General features: G+C 40.5%; 2 protein-coding genes across 2 annotated transcripts; one reads left to right on the plus strand and one right to left on the minus strand.

Moving 5' to 3' along the window:
* The first annotated feature begins 1114 nt into the window (after nucleotides 1-1114).
* slc1a5 (solute carrier family 1 member 5) lies at nucleotides 1115-15378 on the plus strand. The gene is made up of 8 exons (XM_041804219.1): nucleotides 1115-1831; nucleotides 7242-7284; nucleotides 7577-7645; nucleotides 7748-7914; nucleotides 8029-8262; nucleotides 8428-8622; nucleotides 10739-10873; nucleotides 12435-15378. The coding sequence occupies exons 1-8, from the start codon at nucleotides 1296-1298 to the stop codon at nucleotides 12664-12666; spliced, it is 1611 nt and encodes a 536-aa protein (XP_041660153.1). The 5' UTR covers nucleotides 1115-1295; the 3' UTR covers nucleotides 12667-15378.
* Nucleotides 15379-16038: 660 nt separating this feature from the next.
* LOC121516512 (fukutin related protein) lies at nucleotides 16039-19515 on the minus strand. The gene is made up of 2 exons (XM_041797841.1): nucleotides 19149-19515; nucleotides 16039-18507 (listed from the first exon to the last, which is right to left on the minus strand). The coding sequence occupies exon 2, from the start codon at nucleotides 18398-18400 to the stop codon at nucleotides 16802-16804; it is 1599 nt and encodes a 532-aa protein (XP_041653775.1). The 5' UTR covers nucleotides 18401-18507; nucleotides 19149-19515; the 3' UTR covers nucleotides 16039-16801.
* Nucleotides 19516-20633: the final 1118 nt, after the last annotated feature.

Raw genomic sequence — 20633 nt, forward strand, 5'->3', positions numbered from 1 at the left:
TGTTAGTGCTGTGCATGTGGTGCCTCGTGCACCAGTCTTTGATGTTATAACCACAACATTCATGGTATTCCTTGTTGAATTGGCCCTTGAGAGAAGAGCAAATAAGCACACCCAGGAGGGGGGTCTCATCAAAGCCCAGTGGCAGTCTGTAACACAGATGTAAAGGCAAAGCCCCTACCTCTGCACCTCAGCTGATGCATTCACTTTCACTGCCTCTTTAATCAAGGGGAGGGTGAAGAGATAAGTGTTGTTGTTTTCAGTCAGCTTTAATCTATTAAAAAGTTTGCTCAACTGAGCAGTGAACTTTCTGACTGCATGGTGCAATATTTGTCATTTATTTCAGATCTGTGAACATCAAGGCCAATCTGTACTGCTTTGTAAATACACTTGAGAAGATTTGGCAGTCACTGTTGTTGGTTAAGCAAATGTGTGTATGGTTTTATGGAAAAGATCATGCACTTAACAGGGGGTCACAGCACTCATTTATTCTATTGGCCAAGCAAGTTTGCTTTTTAAATGTACAACGCAGTCAGTCTGAAAACAAAGACATGATCATCGAAGGAAAGTGGCTAAGTTTGTCATTATTTTTCTTGTCTTTGATCTTTAATTGTGCAGAATGCAGGATTCAATAAACCAGAGGTAGATTTATCATTTTGTTCTTGTTCTTGTTCTGGAAAAAAATGTTCTAAAACCTAATTTCAAGCTTTACATTTTTGAACATGCAGTTAATGTTTCATTTAAAGTAAACACAAGATACCTGTGCCCCAGTAAATAATGTACAAAAGCTATTTATTGAGCTTCATTGCACCTGTCAAATCTTTTTTTCATGTTTCAAACTCTCTTCTTTTCTTATATATTCTGCTTATTTGTCAGTATTTGAGAAATGGACTAAATATCTATGAGCAATCCTGTGGAAATAGAAAAAAAAAGGCCCATCTAAAAAAGGATGCAAGAGTACGTTAATTAAAGATATTATCCGCATTGTACGAGTACATTAAAGAAACTGTCTGTTTTGTGATTACATTAGTGAAACCGTTGATGAGTGATTGACATCCATCCTCCTATTATTTCCTACTCCGGCACGCCTGGCCCTGACGTCACAGGGCGGGGACGGTAACCTTCCTGGATCTATAAGCAGCGCACGCTGTGGAGTACCGGAGCAGTGTATGTGGATGGTGACGACGGAGGCATTTTGCACAAGTAATATTGAAACGTTACTCCTACTACAGTAGCGGCGTGTTTGGGGGAACTATCTGTGCTTTTAGGATAGTTTAGATAAACTTTCAACGCACACAATGGCTGAAAAGATAGACATGGAGGACGGAAAGACATCCAACGGCGAGGCGCACCTCGATGAGCCGGTGGCCAACGGACCAGCCCCCCTGAAGAAGAATCCAGAGCCGATGCCCCAGAGAGTAAAGAGAATAGTGATGGCCAACCTGCTCGTAATCCTCACTGTAGCCGGGGTCATCATCGGGGTTTTTATTGGACTTGGTGTGCGCAACGTGGCGCTGACCAGGACCCAGGTCATCTACATCGGGTTCCCCGGTGAGCTGCTCATCCGGCTGCTTAAAATGATCATAATCCCTCTTGTGGTGTGTAGTTTAGTTTCTGGGGCCGCCAGCATCGACCCCAAAGCCCTGGGCAAACTTGGTGGCTGGGCCATGCTCTTTTTCTTGGTCACCACGTTAATCGCGTCGTCCATTGGTGTTGTGATGGCTTTTATACTGACTCCTGGCTCCGTTACTATAACCAAACCAAAGGTGCCTGGCTTGGATGACAGCGTTCCTGAAGCCAAAGAAGTGATAGACTCCTTTTTAGATTTAATCAGGTGAGTAACCCCCTTCAACATTAACACCTACTGTCCCTTTTGACTCATACAAAGTTTAATGACATGTCAGGGTAGCTAATTGACCATTCATGATAGGTGTCAAAGTTGGTACTCAGTAATAGCTCTCAGTTAAAGAAGCAAGGCTCTCTTCACGTCATCTATTGTCATTACACCTTGTTGTATGACTCTTAAAGGTAAAATACCTTCTAGTGCTAAAAGGGGACAGTAGCCAAATGAAACCTGTCGCTTAATTTACTCCTTGCTTCGTGTGCTGTAATGACAGGAAGCAGTTGCATCAGCTCAGCTGTGTTCACACGGAGGGTTAACCCAGCCGGGCAGAGAGCCAGTTGTCACGGAAAGCTCAATGAAACACTCCCCTGCCGAACAGTGTACCCCAAACAATGAGAAATTGCCTTAATTGATCATGTTTATTTCACAGGTGCACGTGAAGTCTAGCTAGCTAAACTTAAGAGTGACATCTGTCACTCCTGAGCTGACTACTTGTCGTAGAGAGAAAAACATTGTGAAAACAAAACTACCAAAGTTTTCTCTTTTGCTTCTTTGTAAGTGTACTTTATGTAATTTCCAGAGAACTTTAAATTTGAATTGACCATTACAGTCAAGAACCCCTCCTTTGTTTCCACCACCGTGAACAGAAAAGCCATACAGCCGATGCTAGGGACACGTGTTACTGAGAAATGTGGTCTAACATGCTATTTATGCCAGGAAGCAGCCTGTAGGCCCTTTTCCCTAGTTGATCTGGTTATGATCGTAGCCCAGAGGATGCCTATTTTTTATCACATTCATGGGACATTCATAAGACATGAGCCACCTCGTGTCCATACCAAAGAACCCCGCATATGACTCAGCAGGACTTGACTCAGACACTAAAAAAGTTAGAACTATGCAATAGGAACTTACTTTGAGAAATACTTCCTACAATGTAAGTTTAACAATGGTATGTTTTTCATTAGTTTAGACATCTCTTACTTTGACCTTCATCAAAATGGGTGTAGCTTATCTAAACTAACAGCTTTTTCAAAAGATTAGAGCACATAAAAGTTGTATCAGGCTCGACCCTTCGTAAAAACATGGCTTCACTGTGTTATGCAATGTCATAGAGTGCGGTCTTAGATGTTTGTCTACCAAAAACAAGAAACAGGACTGTATTTAGATTAAACAAACAAGTAAACATGTCCCTTTAGGTGTGAAAGCACGCTGTACATGTGTCTGTGAAGTACCCTTTAAGGATCAGACTAGTGCACATATACCAACAACACTCAGTTCTTTTTCATGTTGTCTTGAAGCACATTTGACTCTGTTGTGTAAGTTTTTCTGGTTTGAACAGTGTGCAGTCTTCACGGCTGCTTTCCATAAATTATAGAATTGTGCACTATAAAAGCCACTATTATCCATCCTCCCTCCCCATACTTTCCCTCCCCCTCCCAGATCCCCTGCAGTGTGACCCAGCCCTGGAAACACCTCCTTAAACATTTCATTCTCTCCAGAGCCAGATTAGACATGCAAGAGTAACGGGGCAAAACTTAACCACTCACAGATTAACATTGTTACCCTGATTTGTCTCTTGCACAACAGTGTCTATATGTGGCAGCACAATGCTTTCATTAAAGAATAACACTCTGGCACAGTTTGGCATGTTGCATATTATCTCACAGATTGCTCAAGTTCTGGTTTGGTTAAAAGTAGTCACCATTATAAAAGCAGGCTTCCTTTGAGGAGCAGTGCAGCGCTCATATTTTTCAGTAAACTGGCACTCATGAGTGCAGCCTATTATTACTGTTGCCTGCACTCATCTTCTGTAGCCATTTGCTGTTGAAAGAGGATAAAAAAAAAAAACAATCAGGAAAGTAATATTTTTCTCGTGCAGCACACACAGCCCCACTCACACACATTTTCACATTATCCTAATAGGACAGGAGCCACAACCCGTGGCTCTCATTAGAGCGTGTCCTCTCAGTCGGTGTCCTGCTTAGTTTTGACAACAAAGACGGCATGAGACTTTGACTGAGGAGCTGTTCAACAAAGGGTATTAATAGCTCAGCCTTTGTTCATGGATGCATACTCTTAAATTCCTACTAACATGTCAGCCCAAGGATACACGTGTGCGCTTTTAGACTGAAGGCACTCCTATATCCTTGTTGACATATCTTATCTCACACTTTGTTTGTTTTCTTACTAAATCAACACAAACTTCACTGATAGGCTGTTCTAGTGTCACTTTTGAGTATAATGCCTACTGTCAGTGTTTGCCTTGCACCATGGAGAAGATAGTAACACCATAGTAATTTTCAAATATTAGTCTAATATTTTTGTCCAGCATCTTAGCAGATAGCTAATGGCAGCATAACTGAGTTGTGTACACCAAACAGTCAAAAGACTTTCAAATTTTTTTCCCATCATACAGTACATCAATAATGTAATTTTTCTTTATCTCCAAAAGTCTTGGTCAATCAACCAACCCTTAGATCATTAAAACGTTTATTAACAGAGCAGTTAAGAAACAACAAGGACAAGGAAATAGATGAACAAGAAAGCCATTAGAGTCTGAAAAGGGAAATATTTTAAGAAACTATATTAAGTGTTTGGCAGGAAATTTGACATGAATCACTCCACGTTGACGAGGAGGCACAAGGTGTTCCCTAACACCCCATTTGCTGGATAAACATCAGATTAATGTGACTTAAAGAGGCTCAACAAAAGAAAAAACACACCCAACTAATGATGCTTAACTGTAACGTGAGTATTTTGTCATACCACACTGTTCTTCTTTTTTGTTTTGAGATGGTTGCGATGATTTCAGAGCCAGAATTTAATTTACCTTCAATCTTCATATCAAATATATGCCTCCCTTTACTTGTGATTTAAAACAAAACCCAAACGGAGACTGAATTGAATATAGTACTTATCTTATCTGCATTCAAGAATGTAAACTGTTTAGTATTGCTTTAGAAGGGTGTGCTTTACAAAGTGTTGTGTAGGTATTGTTTCGCTAAAACTAAAAGTAGTAGCGCTACAGGTGTTCAGACTTTTCCCAGCATGGTTTCTGCTGCTCTGAATCCCTGCAAGAGTGAATGAGGATGTAATTTTCTCTCATTAGAGTTTGGTTTTGTACCTGTGCCAGGAATGTAGTACTCACAGAAAAGAACAAGGAGATGGAAGAGGATCCTTCAGGTTTTAGCTCAGCATTAGTGAGTAAAAGTATGTAATTTATTTCAACTTTATTATCGTTATAATAGTTCAGAGCAGGCTCACTCACTTTCATTTTTAAAGTCTCTTTGTAGGTCTAAAAAATTAAGCCTAAGTTGCTAAAAATAAGACATATTCCCATCTAAAATCTTATGATTTCAAAGGTTTTGAACAAAAAACACATTTGAATATTCAAATAAAGTCGAGTGTTGACACAGAGACCTAACAGGCCTCTGTCTCGTCTCTTTGCAGCACTACAGGCCTGTGATTCAGTAGCATGCTGCCCTGTCACACAGTCACATGATGTTTAATCCTGATGTTATATGTTCCAGTGAAAGTGAATGAATGGCTGCTAAGAGCTTGTGAAGTTAATGCCTTATTACTCTAAATCCATTACGGTCAGCCGAGTGAAGGGGTATCGAGGTTAACGTTGGGTTCATGAGTTCTTAGAGAGCTTTAATGTGAAGTCTGACCTATGTACCAGCATGTGTATGTGTGTACCTGTTAGAACAGAAAAGAACAACACAGCAGCTAAAAAGGTTAGAATGAAAAGAGATTAATGTCTTGGCTAATTCTACCTACATGACTTCTAAAGAAAACAATATCTACGTTATTTCAAAGGTTAGGCTTTAAACTAAGACTGTGACCCAAAGCTGCTTTGTATTTTTTTACCTCTGCTTTGTGACACAAAATAAGAGGTACGTGAATTAAAGTCAGTAAAACACAGTTGTTAGCATTATTGTTTATAATTATAAAGTCAGTTTTAGTGATTGATAGTATCGAAAAGCACAGAACCGATGGCCCAGTGGGCAACCAGACTATTGTAGGTATCAGTAGGTAGAGCCAGTCATCCTGCCGTTGGTAGGCTGTTGGTTCGATCTCCAGTTACATCTCGATGTGTCCTTCGGCAAGACACTCAACCCCAATTTGTTCCCACTGCTTTGTTCGTGGTGTATAAATGGGTATGGATGCATATGAATGGGATTAACTAATACTGAGGGCCAATTCTCTATAGCATCCTCTGCAGGGTGAGTGGTGTTAGCCTTGGTTCAGATCCACCAGTAGCTTCTTTCCCACATGTAATTCCCCAGCCATCCATCCATCGTGAATGGCAAGCAGTCATTTGCACCGTGTCTTAAGTGGCAACATTGGCAACCTTCGAGTAACAAAATGTTGCAAATTAATTAGTGCAATGTAGACAGTGGGTAGGAGTTTTTCTGCAGTTTTGGGCAATGAAAACCAAGAAATTACCCAGTGTTTTGTGTCTTTCATTTCTGTTGGTTTATTTATTTATTTTATTTAAATGTATTCTACCAGCAAAACCTCACTGAGACTAAGAGTCTCATTATCAAGGGTACCCTGGCCAAGACAGGCAGGAGCGCAATTAGCAAAGGCATGGACATAAAAACAGCAATTACAGTCACAGAAAAAAAACAAATCCTGAGTGACTGAGCAGAAAGTCATCAGTCAAAACATATACAACCCGATACACCTTCCTCTAATGTCTTGAATCTGCCTTTAAAAGGTTTGAAGAGACAGCTCCTCAAGACATAAGGTCTTTTGTAGCAGATCCTAGGCAGCAGGAGCAGCATTACTGGAACTCCTTTTACCCATTTCAAGATGAATTTTGGGAACAGAGAGCAAAAATATTTTTTTTGACTGAGTCACAGAGGAAAGACGGTAACTTCCAGCACTTCATGCACAGTATGGTTGTCATAATATCCAAACCACTATCAATATTGCTTGAGTTTTCCTAATGTTAAATCCATTTTTGGCTATCTACAACAGAGCTATACTGGCTGTAAATATCTGCCATATTTGTGAATAAGTTTGTGGAGTTTTAAGCAGGACCAGCAGACATTCCTCAGCTGAAGTCTTGTTCTTTGTTCAGGCTCGTTCCTTAAACTCTAAAATGTGTTTTAAGGACTCAAGTTTTAGGCCTGGACTACATTTGTATATCAGTATCAGCTAAAATGAATTAGGAAATACCAGCAATATCGGGTATCATCATATAATTGTCAGTGTTGCTGTGTGCAGATCAGGAAAATGATCTAAATAAAGCTCAGTTGTTGATTTGTGAAATTACATATTACCTAACATGTTATTCCATTCCCTCCAGTTTCATCCACGTCTTTTTTTAATAACATCTTTTATATGCTGAGCACAGTAATTTCAGTTATTGTGTTTTCTTCCCTCCCCACAGAAACATCTTCCCCTCAAATCTGGTGTCAGCCGCCTTTCAGTCAGTAAGTACTGCAGCTTTATGCCATAATTTTACAAAACATACACAATTTCAAAGCTCCTGTGTGGAGTTTTAGCCTGTAATGAAGGGTGTGAAATTAATAAAACGGGTGCTTCTGTATGCTCAACAAAAGCAAGCAGTGCCATCAGAAAGAAGTTCAATTATATTTGTACTGTAAGTGTATATGACTGTCAGATGTGCAGATTAATGCTACACTGCCTAACAGCTTTTTTACTCTTTTTTTCAAAGCCAAAAATTGGCAGCGTGTACTAAATAGAATTTTTCTTCCTTCTCAGTATGCAACCAGCTACAAGCTGATCACCAAAAATGGCACAAATGGAAACTTTAATATCACAGTGGAGAAGGTGAGTATAGTGAGCGGCCTAGAATACGCCAACTAAAATAAAAAATAAGATACTCCTCTATCAGTATTTCTGTGTCTTGACTCTTTTCCCATGTGCCTCAAGGTGCCCTTTGGAACAGACCAGGATGGCATGAATATTCTGGGCCTTGTAGTTTTTGCTATTGTGTTTGGCGTGGCGTTAAGGAAGCTTGGAGAGGAAGGAGAGATCCTCATCAAGTTTTTCAACTCCTTCAACGAAGCCACCATGGTGCTGGTTTCCTGGATCATGTGGTAATAAAGGCCTCCCGTTTCCTAGATTAGAGGGGGGGCTGGAATGAAGTCAGTATAAAACTCTTTATTAAATTCATGCTATTTTCAAATCATCTCCTTCCTGTCTTCCCGAAGGTATGCCCCTCTTGGTATCATGTTCCTTGTAGCTGGCAAGATCGTGGAGATGGACGATGTCGGCACTCTGTTTGCCAGTCTGGGGAAATACATCGCCTGCTGCATCATTGGACATGCTATCCACGGCTTTTTAGTGCTGCCGGCCATCTATTTCGTCATCACGAGGAAGAACCCATACACCTTCCTGTGGGGGATATTCACAGCTCTGGCTACGGCCTTCGGAACAAGCTCCAGGTAAACTCTTCCTTTCCCAGATGCACGCTTGTTTGTTCTGCTTACCTGTTAAATATCAAATACGGAGGCTCCCCTGTTCTAAAACACACACTCCTCTCTACAAACAAAAATGTGCATATCTCCTGCCTCAGTATGCTCACGCAATTCTTATTTCCTGTTTTTCAGCTCTGCCACGCTGCCCCTGATGATGAAGTGTGTGGAGGAAAATAACGGCGTATCCAAGCACATCAGCCGCTTCATCCTGCCCATTGGAGCGACGGTCAACATGGATGGAGCTGCTCTCTTCCAGTGTGTGGCTGCTGTCTTCATCGCTCAGCTGAACAATGTTTCTTTGAACTTCATCCAAGTCATTACCATCCTGTAAGCCACTGTTAAACATCCACAACTACAGAACTCACTCCATTGCCACGATGGATTTCCGTCATTTGGAAAAGTGTGGGGGGGCTACACTTTACTTATTGACGTCTCTGTGAAGTTAATGTACTGTTGAAGAAGACAGGGTTGGGGTTATAGTACACCATGGGTCTCAAACTCGCGGGACAATTGCGGCCCACAGGAAGATATTTTTTGGCCCCCCACTTGACATCAAAGTGTAGTGTTACTGTGGCCCGTGCCTTTTACACACGCACACGATTCAGTCGCAAAAATCCACTAGTTTCTGCTGCCAGTCAACAACGCTGCAGCTTTAAAGCCAACAAAAGGCTCAATTCATATTATATCCATAGTATGAATGAGCATTAAGAGATAAGAACAATTCAAAACAGGTGCCTTAATCCACAAATGCATTTAATTAACACACTGCAGCTGAAAAAACATGCTAGTTTGATCTCTTCATAATGAACAGTCTTCCGGTTGTTATGGTTGAGGGCAAAGGCATCAATAATTTCTGCTTGTTTTCAGGGCTCAGGTTCTGTCTGAGTTTAGTGCCAGCAGTAGGCTACCAGGGTGCTGGTCTGAAAGTCTCCACTGCTGTTCCTCAACTCATTCTTTAAATGACGCAGACATCACAGATCACTGATATGACAGGAAGGGTCAGAGATATGGATAGGAGTTTAAATAAGTCTATAAAGGCATCCAGAGGTTGTTGCCTTGTAAAACCAACTTCCCCTGAGTGGGATTAAAACAGCTGTGCTCAGGATGACAAATGTTTTCCCTGTGTAACTGTGACGCAGACATCGTATCTCGCTTTGGTGAGTGACTCAGTTCAATCTCTTGTCTGATTTAATCCCTGATTATTACAATCTATAATGCCAAAGTAATATCAACTAATTTTATTTACATATGTTTTAATTTTATGTCAACAAGAAGTGAAATTATGGTCTTGATCACTTAAGTTTAAACGGGACATGGTTTATAAATCCTGTGGCGTATTTAACTCCAGGTCTCATCAAACAGTAAAAATTCCTCTCATAACGACAAAAAACAAAACTTTATAACTGAACATTTAATCCTAATCTGGACACAGGTATGAGACATGAGGCATGAGAGGTCAGCATGTTTGATCTTGATGCAGCGCTAAATTACGCACGGAGATGCCCCAGTTCATGATGCATGCAGGGACGTCAGGGGGATTCAGATAGAGTGGACATGCAGAAGAACGACTGTAGGGCTCATACATGGGTTTAAACTCAAGTTTTCACTCAGCAGGTGAGGGTTTGCAGCTTTATAAACAGGGCAGAAGTGCGCGAAGCTCTGCAAGAAAGAGTGTGAATCACCCTCTCTCTCTCTCTCTCTCTGTCTCTCTGTCTCTCTCTGTCTCTGTCTCTTGATCTCTCTCTCTCCCTCCTTCAGCTCATTCAGGAAGACCCCAGAAACGGGTGTCTGTGGCATTTGGTTTCACTGCCAAAAAGCAGAAGAAATGAAAAGCAGGATAGCCATTTACACAACTGCTCTTAATTGTTCTTAATTGTTGGTGCTGCTGTGAGTTTTGTTTTTCTTGTAAAATGATATGGCTGTTCAAAGTACAATAAATAACTGAAAAGTTGTGGAGATGGTTGAATATTTCCATGACTACATTATATCTGAGTTAAGTCTTGCAAAAAGTGTTTTGTTGAATAGATTGAAAACATTGAAATTACATCAAAGCGAACTAACAGAAAAGCTGTTCAAAATCGCCTTCTTTAAAATGCTATTGGTCCTGAGAATCTTAATAGTGTGGGTGAAAGTCTTTTTACAACTCATATGCTTTATTAGAGAACAGTATGCTGTCTACATGCCCTTGGGCTAAGGGCATGTAGACAGTATAATCCTTTTTTACATGAAAACCTCTGGGAAGGGAACTGATAGGCAGAAAAAAGGCTCTTACACTTGTGGCATGGTAGGTTGATGGTTGGGTAATATGATTTGGTGTCGAAAAAAAATTTCAGTCAAAAGATGTTTTTTTTTGCTTTAATCCCTGAGAACTGGATTAAGTATGCTGTAAAAGTATCTTTCGTGTTCAGTATGAACAGTGACATCTTCCTTGTTTCTGTGTTAGTGTTACAGCAACAGCCTCGAGTGTAGGAGCTGCAGGTATACCTGCTGGAGGTGTGCTGACCCTTGCGATTATCCTGGAGGCAGTAAATCTGCCGACCAATGACATCTCTCTCATCCTGGCTGTCGACTGGCTGGTGTAAGTACATTTTAGTTTTGTCGTATATGGGAAAATAGAGCATCACAATAACAACTGTGTAAAAAACTACTACTGCATGTCTCCTACGGGGGTGGAAAGTAGCTAATTACATTCACTGGCATTACTGCAATTGAGTATCTTTTTGTATACTTCCTTTTTTGAGTAGTTTTTAGATTGCACTTTTACTTGAGTATATTTTTGGGAAGAGCTGCACTTTGCCACATTTAAAAAGCATCAGTTACTGAGTAAAAATGAGCAAATTAAAACAAGCAGAGGGATAAGCAACCCCTCAACTTTGTGAATTTGTCCAGTTGTTTGGTTTATGCATACATCCATTTTCATAATGCATCCAGAATTTTCTGTAATGCACTTTGCTATAAAAGTGTGCCTTTAATCAGTCATTATGGTTGGAGACAGAATTATCATGATATCAGAATTTTGAATTTCTAAATATTACTAGCTAAAATCAAACTATATCGATGGATCGTGGGTGACCATGGACACCCAAAACTGGTATATTTAATTATAGATTTTTTTTATTTTCCAACAAAAAATATATAGGGCTTATCTGACTTCAAGTATTTTCTTTAATTTATTACCAATAAACCAAAAGAATTGGTTCATGCATGTGTATTTTTGCATGTGTTGGGCATTCTGTGCATGTCAGTATTTGTGCAGGATTGCGAAGCTGTCATCAGTCTGCAGATTTGGAAGTAAAATACAAATTTTAGGGATCAGGAGACATCACTGTCTCTCTTCTCTGCTTTCTCTTTATCAGACGCTAACGTTAATGCATGCATCTTTATGACACCATAAGGAGACCTTTTTTTATTCTGACTGGTGAATTAAATTGTTAGCTATGGGTAGCTACATAGCTGTGACAGAGTGCAGACAGAAAGGGGCACATATTTAGCATCAATCAAACAAAATACTGAATAGCCCTTCATGTATGTGCAGAGATTTTGTTGTGTTTCTGCTGTGAAATAAATGGAAAGTAACTCTGTCCTTATCACTACTCTGTTTAAGCAACAGGACATTAGCACTCGCTCATTTGATTGCCTCTTGCTGTGCGCTTTCTCTCACTTTCTCCACTCTCAGCATATTTGGGTTGAAATACAAGTGTATATATGCTTTTTCTTCAAAAAAATCAGTGCTTTTCTGTTGTAAAGACAGATATATTGTGCATCAACTTCAGAAATAAATCCCTTTAAGCTGAGTGACTGTGAGAGTTGTTGCTATTGAAACAATGCCTTCAGCCACAGCGATGTAAACTGGCAGGTCTTTTGAACGTTGCAGAGCAGCCTTTTGCAAGCAGTTGCGAGTCTCCAGTGGTCTTGTTGCTTTAAAGTTCTTAAAACATTCTTGAATATCAGTTGTGAACCTTGTGTTCATATAGTCCAAATGTTTGTCACTATATTTAGTCTTTACTACTGGATTCCCCTCCTGAAGTGAACCATTCACTTTTGTCATTTCTTTTGCTTTGACTACTATTGGTGTCAGTTTTTTTTAAATTATATTCTAATATTAAAGTCTCTGTCCACTGTACTCTGTTGTCCTACAGTGACCGTACCTGCACAGTTCTGAATGTAGAGGGTGATGCCTTTGGAGCCGGGCTCCTGCAGTTCTTCGTGGACCGCACATCCAAACAGGACGAGGCTACAGAGCTGAGTGATATCAGGTTGGAGGGAGACCCATCAGCCGCTGCCCCCGAACACTCACCGCTCATCGAGAAGAGAGGCGGCCATGATAGTGCAGATGGTCCAAAGACTGTTCTCTCGGAGTCTGTCATGTAATCCAGCTGCTGAAAAACATAATAATCCTCTCTGCTGACACTCTTACCAGCCAAAACCTGAGGTACCCGCCCCATTCTCCCTTCTTCCCCTGCCCTGAAGAAAAAGATATAGAGAGGATGAGTATGGACACTACAAAAACAGTGCAAACAAATGCTCTCTGTCTTCAAAATTTTTCTGTGTGGAAAGCAAACAGCTGTAGGGGAATATTCAAAATATATATTGTATGCAGTAACTTGTTCTTCATTTTTGAGGAACTATAACACTGGCGGGCTGCTTTTTGAAATAGGTCAGAGATACATTTGGTCCTTATCAATTTTTATAGTCAGAAATGTATCATGTCAAACCTCAGTTTATTATGTCCTGTGTGTGAGGATGTACTCTTAGATGTCAAGTAGCTGGGCTAGGCTGGCATAATGCTGGATATTGTGTTACAAATAGAAGAAATGTTGCGTTAAAATGTTACACAAGGCCATTTTAATCTGTATTACATCTTTATCTGTTGGAACTCTGTTACCTGTACACACAAATCTATTCTAATCTATTCTTAATTAAGGCAATAATTTTAACCAGTTTTTAACCAAATTTTCTGACTTTGAGAGTTGATAAGGACCACTGTAGAGCTGCAGAAGTTTTATATTCTTCCTCTGGAATCCGTTAACTTCAAAAGTTTCCGTTACTTTTTTCTTTGTTCGATAATTTGAGATTATGTTTTGTCGTACATAATTATTGGCACTTTCATGCAGATGTAATGTAATGTTTGTAAACTATAGGTCTTGTATATTATCGGACAATAGTTCTGTTCTGTGTGCATGAAAATGGCTGTGATAATGTATGTAAAGCTGCATTTTAGGACAAAAACTTTCCCAAGGTACTCTGAACTTTAGCTAGTACTCTGTGTTTCCACCATCTAGACCAGGGTTTAGATAAAGCACCAGACTTGATTATAACCTCTTAAAGATCCCTGCCTTGGGGGTATTATTTTGACAATTGCAGGGAGCTTTATGAACCATTTAGACCTTTTTTTGACTTGCCAGCTTATTTTCTAAATCATATTTGGTGGAAACACAGATGTTTAGTCCTGTGAAAAGAGGCTTAGACCTCTCCTGGTATTGGTGGAAATGCATCATATGATAAAAAGCACAAAAAGTGTCCTGTTGGTTGTTTTTGAAGGGTTTAAAGCTTTTATCAGGCTGTGGATGTGTCTACTGGTAGTCCATGCCAATGTTTCTCTTATCTACAAAACCTTATCATGAAACGTAGAAATATAGTGGTTAAAACCCGTTATAAAGATTGTATTTCTACTCCGAAAGCACACTCTATAATCGCAGTAACGTCCCAAGGCTGAGAGGATAAACTTTTTCTCAAGGATTCAGTATGTATATATGGACACGGAGCAACCTCCTCTGAGCATTTGTGCCTCTTCTCATGGATGTCAGTGCAATGGCAGGCATCTTAACCTCAGGTTTCACTTTGGTTTGAAGACTCGTCCTTTAACTGCTTCTTAATATTCTGAGACCACAAATATCACATCGACTCAGCACACAGGAATGACACCACGAACTCCTGATAGAATTGAATAACATTTCCAGGAAGATATGCTTCTCTCTGTCTCTCCTTTTTTTATTTTAGCCAATGTTTCACTAATGTCTTTGCTTTATGTAGGTTCCAAAATCACAGAAAAGCACAAATTGGTTTAAAGGCACAGTCTGTGGCTAGTTAACTGTGGTGTAAAGTGTGGTGTGAGTAACAGAAGTCCTTCAGAATAGTATCAGTGGTTTTCTGTCATAAGGATGTGTTGTGTGGGTCTCATTTGGCCGTGTTCATGTTCTGACTGTGAAGGCCAAAATCAAAGTACTAGTTCTGGGTTTAGGCCTTGTATCGTAGTAGACATATCAGATTATTACTTGTAGTAAATATTATTTATTTCCATAATCACAATCCAAAGATTTTTAAGTCAGTGTTTTCACATGCAAGCAACTCCATTTTTGTCTGTCTTCATTTAATAACTGGTTTGTGAAAGGTTTTTTTTATTACTTGGGTCTTTTGTCATCTTTTTAAGTGTTGGCTTTGTTAGCGTGAGGTGCTTCCATTTGGGGTTTTTTGTTTTTCTTCTGCAGTTTAGGAAGCTTTGGAGACTGTTCTGTATCAATGATGAGATGAGTTGTATTGATCGTACCCTAAAATCTTTTCAAAAACATCATATTCTTTTAATGTTGACAGTAAAATGCACTATGAAATGTTTATACCATCCGTTCATACCATCCATCCATATCATGTTATTACTTTAAAGGTCTACCACATGAATGGAGTTTACGTCATAATAGGCACTATCTTTGTAATTGGTTTCAGTCTATAGTTTATGTGGGCTGTAGTTTGTACTAGATCTGCGGTATTTCCTATGTTATTATTGCAGGCCCAATGTTCAGTCACTACATTTTTATGGCATATGATCATGCAAAAAAAAGGTGAACAGTACCCTACAAACAGCTATGAAGCTTCTGATTTGTCTTGATTCCTTTTTGCTACAAGACTGTAAAGATGTTAACATTCCCCTGCAATCTTTACTACATGGATGTCTGGTGCGACCATACTGTATGTGTGTGGATGTTGTATGCATGTGGTGGGTTATTAAAGTGGGGCTATGTTTAAAATACTTGGTCACACTGAATATACTGTCTTTAGTTTCTAAACAATAAACCCCTTTTTATTATATATCTGAGCCTATTTGTTGTCCTTTGAAATTATTCTGCATTTAAATCTAGTTGCAGTCCTGCAGTTTAAAACATTCATGACTGCATGCATAGCTACATTATGTCACAATGTGCCATCTTTGGATTAGGTAGCATGTAAGATGGGAGATGTTTTAAATGCTCTGAGACCCCTCATGTCCTTGCATCCAAAAATAACCACGACTGCTTAAATGAAATCCTGATGCTTATCGAGTTACCAGGCCTTACATGAACAATGCTGGATATACATTGCTATGCAAATGCACCACAAAGACTGTGATGCTTGCTGCATGGACAGGTGAGAGGTAGATGAGGAACTTCTGCTTGGGTTAAATGAGAAAGTTGTTTCCCCATCACTGAAAGGTTCTGCCCATTAAGTGAGCTGCATTCCTGTGACACTACATTCCTGAGTGTCCTGTCATAAAATCCCCCCCTCCCTCATTTTCCTGCCATATGGCTGAAGAACTCCCATGATGCATTTGAAAGTGTTCAGGGTAAGTTACACAGGCCAAAGCCTAACAGGGTGTATTGTGCCACCTGGTGTTCACAGAAAATTACAACATGTCCATTTACTGCTACAACAGCCCTTAAAAACTGTAAGTATAACATGACATCTTTATTTATGCTGTTCATGAAATGAAGTAACACTTTGATACATCAAGCACAAGCAAGATCATTACAGGAAACATGTCGAACCCCGAGAAGCTGGTGCTGAATTTAATTCTTTTTTAATAAATACATCCTGATGCTAAGTAGTTACACATATAATTGCACAGAGGGTTAATAATAAAGTACACATTCAGTCAAAGTTGAATGTTTTGTAACTGAAAACCAATGTCCGTTGTGGCATCATTTCACCCTTGAACGGACAACAAAATTAACAACAAAGTGCTTCTCATTTCCCCCACATGGAAACGTACTCACAACATTACAGCTGCCAAATCAGAATACAAAAGATGAATCCTGGCATAAATTGTGCAAAACTGCAAGAATGAGTACAAATTAATGAAACACTTAAGGATAAAGAGGACGTGTGTTTGCGTGAAACTGCTTGGTTTTAAGTATCTGCACAAAAGCTAAAATCCTGCTCAAAGTTATGCACACTGTAGCTTGTAACAGGAATTCAAAGTTATCTCATTTACAGCAGTCTCTTCAAACTCTTCTGTGCAACACATAAGGATTGAGAACAGTGTGTTCTGAAAGCAGTTTTTGACTCTTTAAAATATGTATGATGGTGGTGCAGTCTTAGCCTTGCAGTTCAATGGTGCGCTTTATGTGCACAGTGCAGACTTTAAATTTACTTTCAACATTAGCACTTTGGGCGGTTTCTCAAAAAGAAAAATAATCCTGTTGTTTGGTAACAAAGTCAGTATGAAATATAAAAGTTTTCCAAATATCATCATGCCTCATAATTTGCTTTTATCTAGCCTTTTTTTCGTAGGATTTGGATACTGAGGATTCTCAATGACCCCCTCTCCAAATTTGAGCTCTAGGAATGCTCTGTGGTTGTTTGGAGCAAAGGCCGTAATGCCAGCAAATGTCATGGGTACCAGTGGCTGCAGGAAGTGCTCTGGGAACTCCACGTCTTGTTTGTGCTCGATCCATGTGTCTTTGGTCATGACGCCATTACGGGCGTAGAACGGCCATAAGTCAACATGCAGATGGTTGGCCTCACTGTACTGGACTCTGTAGAAATCTCCTTCCACAGCTCGCTCCCACACATAGCCGTTAGCATCCACAAGGGAGCCTGAGTCCAGGTTTTTCAAGTGATCACAGTTGGGTATATCCTCCAGGTAGATGCCCAAATCAACGTCGTAATCCCAGGGGATGATGTCCTGATGGCGGACAGCACCCAACAGAGTCCCGCCCTCCAGCCAGTAGCGCACACCTGAGGTCTCCAGGATGTTGATGACATACTTGGCGGTTTCCCTCAGACCTCTCAGACAGCAAGGTGGCGTCCAGCGATCTAGATAGAGATAATCTGGGGTGTCATCTTGCACAGTGCCAAAGCAACGCGTTGTCTCTTTACTGCAGCCGTACCACTGTTCCTTCCCATCAGGCATCAGGAGACGCTTCAAACCAAAGCTCCTCATAAGCTTTCCTGTGGCCTCCTTCAATCGTGTATCAGCCTTCCACTGGTTGTGGGCGGAGCTAAAGAGTGGACGGTGGTTCGCAGAGAAACATGGGGTCTCTAGCAGCTTCACTTTCCAGCCTCTGAGGGCGGTTTGGACAAAAAGCGAGGAAAAGAGGGGCCGCCCCAGAGGCACAGATAGATTAAAAAGATCCTCAGTGCGAATGAGGATGACAGCATCTCCTTGTAAAGCTGTGCACACACTTCCACTGCTCCCTGATGCAGCGGGAGAGTAGGTGGCTGTCCACTCTCTGAGGTTCACCCGCAGGTGGAGGCACTGCACAGCAGATCGAGTCAGCACGGGTGCAGCAACCACCCTCACAGGCCCCCCACCCTCACCTTCCAGTTCCCTAATCAGCCTCTCTATAGACCTAGGTTGTTCCAACTCCACCCCATCTGGCACCAGCAGCACAAACTCAGTCTGAACATGGAACTCTGGTCTGTGGGCCTGTGGGGGCTGTTCTGGGCTGGGGGAGAGCACTAGGAGTCGTGCCCCCTCTGGAAGCACCAGGGGAGGGTAGGGAGCACTATCAGCAACAGCCAGAAATGGAAGCTCAGGTCTTTGGCGGAGGAAGGAGTTAGCCACATCCCCAACATAGTTCTCAAAGTTTTCAAACTCCCGGAGAAGAACCGTCACTCGTGGACTACGACTGTGTCCCTCCACTCCGACCCCTCCAGCGTCACCTCCTGCTCCTACAAGAGCTCCGAGGCCTCCCCCAAGACCTGAGGCCGGTAGGGCAGCTCTTCTGGAACCCCTGCCAAGTTCTTTCCTCTTTTCCATCATTTGCTGTTGGGCTCGGGACACATAGTAGAGAATGAGGAGATTGAGGATTATGGCGCCGGTTAACAGGCCCTGGCAGAGACTGATACGCATGGTGACCAATATTAACCAGCTTCTCCTGGGGGTAAATTTTAGGTTCCAAGGAATAAAGTTTTGGGCCTCTTTGGGGCTACAGTAGAGAAATGGGAATTGAGAGCAACCTGTGAAAGGCAGAAGTACAAAAATTTTAAAAGTAGTACAAAATCACACATATGCAAGACAACTTCATAAATATTTTCCATGTTGAGTTAAATTTTATGCTACTTTAAATCTACTTTGATTTAAAAAAAAAAACAGCAACTAACAATTCAAGGACTTATCCGGGCAATAATGGTTTACTTGGAATTTAAACTAATAAAATAATATTTCCATGCAATGTTTTTATTAAAGCTCCAGTGAGGATTTCAGATGCAGTTAATTCCAGCACACCCTATGGACAAAGCAAGATTATTTATCTCTTTGCAAAAGTTCTGTATGTTACCTAGTTTTAAGAAGGAAAAAAATTATCCTGCTATCCTTTTTGAGGAATGACAGGCAACTCAAAATGTTTCAACAGGGTAATGTAAATGGCCTCTTCTGTCACTGCACCAGCACTGACAGACAAATAAAGTAACATTTTATAAATTGTCAGTTTTCTTCTAAGGTGATGCTTGTTTCTGTAAGTCACATAGACTAATAAGGTTTTATTTCAGTGTGCTTCATGAACTACTTAAAAAAAAAAACTCACAAAAGCTTTAAAAAACCGCTGGCAGGATGATTAATCATTCAAATGAGACTGTTAAAATAAATTGCCGCAACTCACCTTAGACATCTGTTATTCCACATGACAGAGCCGTTAGCATGGTCGATATTACCATGCATTAGCCATATTAATACAGGCTTGAGTAACGCTGAACCCATTAACCTTGTGCTGAATTTGGTTCTCATGGTGGTCAATCTCAGCCAGTTGTACTAGCGTGGAGGCAAATCTGCCAGAATCGGTGAGAGAAATCACTGATATTTCCACAGTGTTGTCTGATATGTGAGCGGTTTAGATAGTCTGAGATCGATTCGCCGTCATTTTACAAATAAATATACAGAAAACTCCACTCTAATCGTATCAGAATACATCATTTCTGTTTAGCTTCTCACTGGCTCGACCGTTTACCCCAAACTGCACGAATTTATCATCAAGCTATCACACTGGCTATCCCTGTTGACCGCATCGACAATAGGATGACTTCCGTTTCGACTCCTTCAAAATAAAGGTTCCATTGTCAAAATAAAATATACCGATTTTTTTTTTTAAACCTGCTGCATCTTTACATCAATACTACTAAATTAACTACACTCATACTAGATAATTTGACCTCAGCATGATATAGAAAGTCTTAAATATCTGTTGTGAAAAAGTGTATTAAAAGCATTTGTAAATTTCAGATGATATCGATGGTGGCCTGGAAGTGCAATATAAAATTATAATGTCTGAAACACTTTTACAAAGTTGAAAGAAATTACAATAGTTTATAACAAAGTTAGGATGTCAAAAACACTTATAAATGTAGTGCATTGCAATGTGCAGTACTTAGTGTGTCCACTAGACAGCACTGTGGTACTGCTGTGTTGTTGCTGTGTTTAGATGGAGACTGCAAATTAAAAGTTGAGGTGTGATACATCTTACATGATGTCAGAAGGAAACTAAATGATGAAATGAAAATGGAGCACATAAAACCTCCTACTTCACTAAGTCAAGAAGGAAATCTAGCAGTAAATTGGAGGGTCTGGATCCAAAGATTTGAGCTGTTTCTTGTCGCCAGCAGAATCCCAGAAAAGTCCCACATGAAAAGAGCACGTTCCTACCAAGCGACAACCTCAGGTCCCAAAAAATATAGCCAATGCGAAAGTGCAAAAAATTGCAATACCGCGAGTGTCCACTTGAGGCTGGCTGCAGGAACACCCATCTGGACACCTGTTAAACAGCAGGTTGTTACACTAGAAATAAACTGGTTTACAGCCTGGTTAAAAAAAACCAAATGTGTCTCATTAGCTAGTGTCTTAATGTGCTCTCGCTGTATTTTTTGTACCACGATCATCTGGATTATATTTAGGATAAACCTCACTTCATGTGCATCTCATTTGATTGACAGATATCTCGTCTGGGAAAGTGCCTGTCGCACTAAAGAACAAGATTGAAACAGAGCTGAAAAGAATGGAGAGCTTAGATGTGGTAAGCAAACAGGCAGAGCCTACAGACTGGGTAAATAGCATGGTGACTGTAACAAAACCAAACAAAGTTAGGATCTGCATC

This window comes from Cheilinus undulatus, linkage group 2 (genome assembly GCF_018320785.1).
Source record: "Cheilinus undulatus linkage group 2, ASM1832078v1, whole genome shotgun sequence".
Lineage (NCBI taxonomy): Eukaryota > Metazoa > Chordata > Actinopteri > Labriformes > Labridae > Cheilinus > Cheilinus undulatus.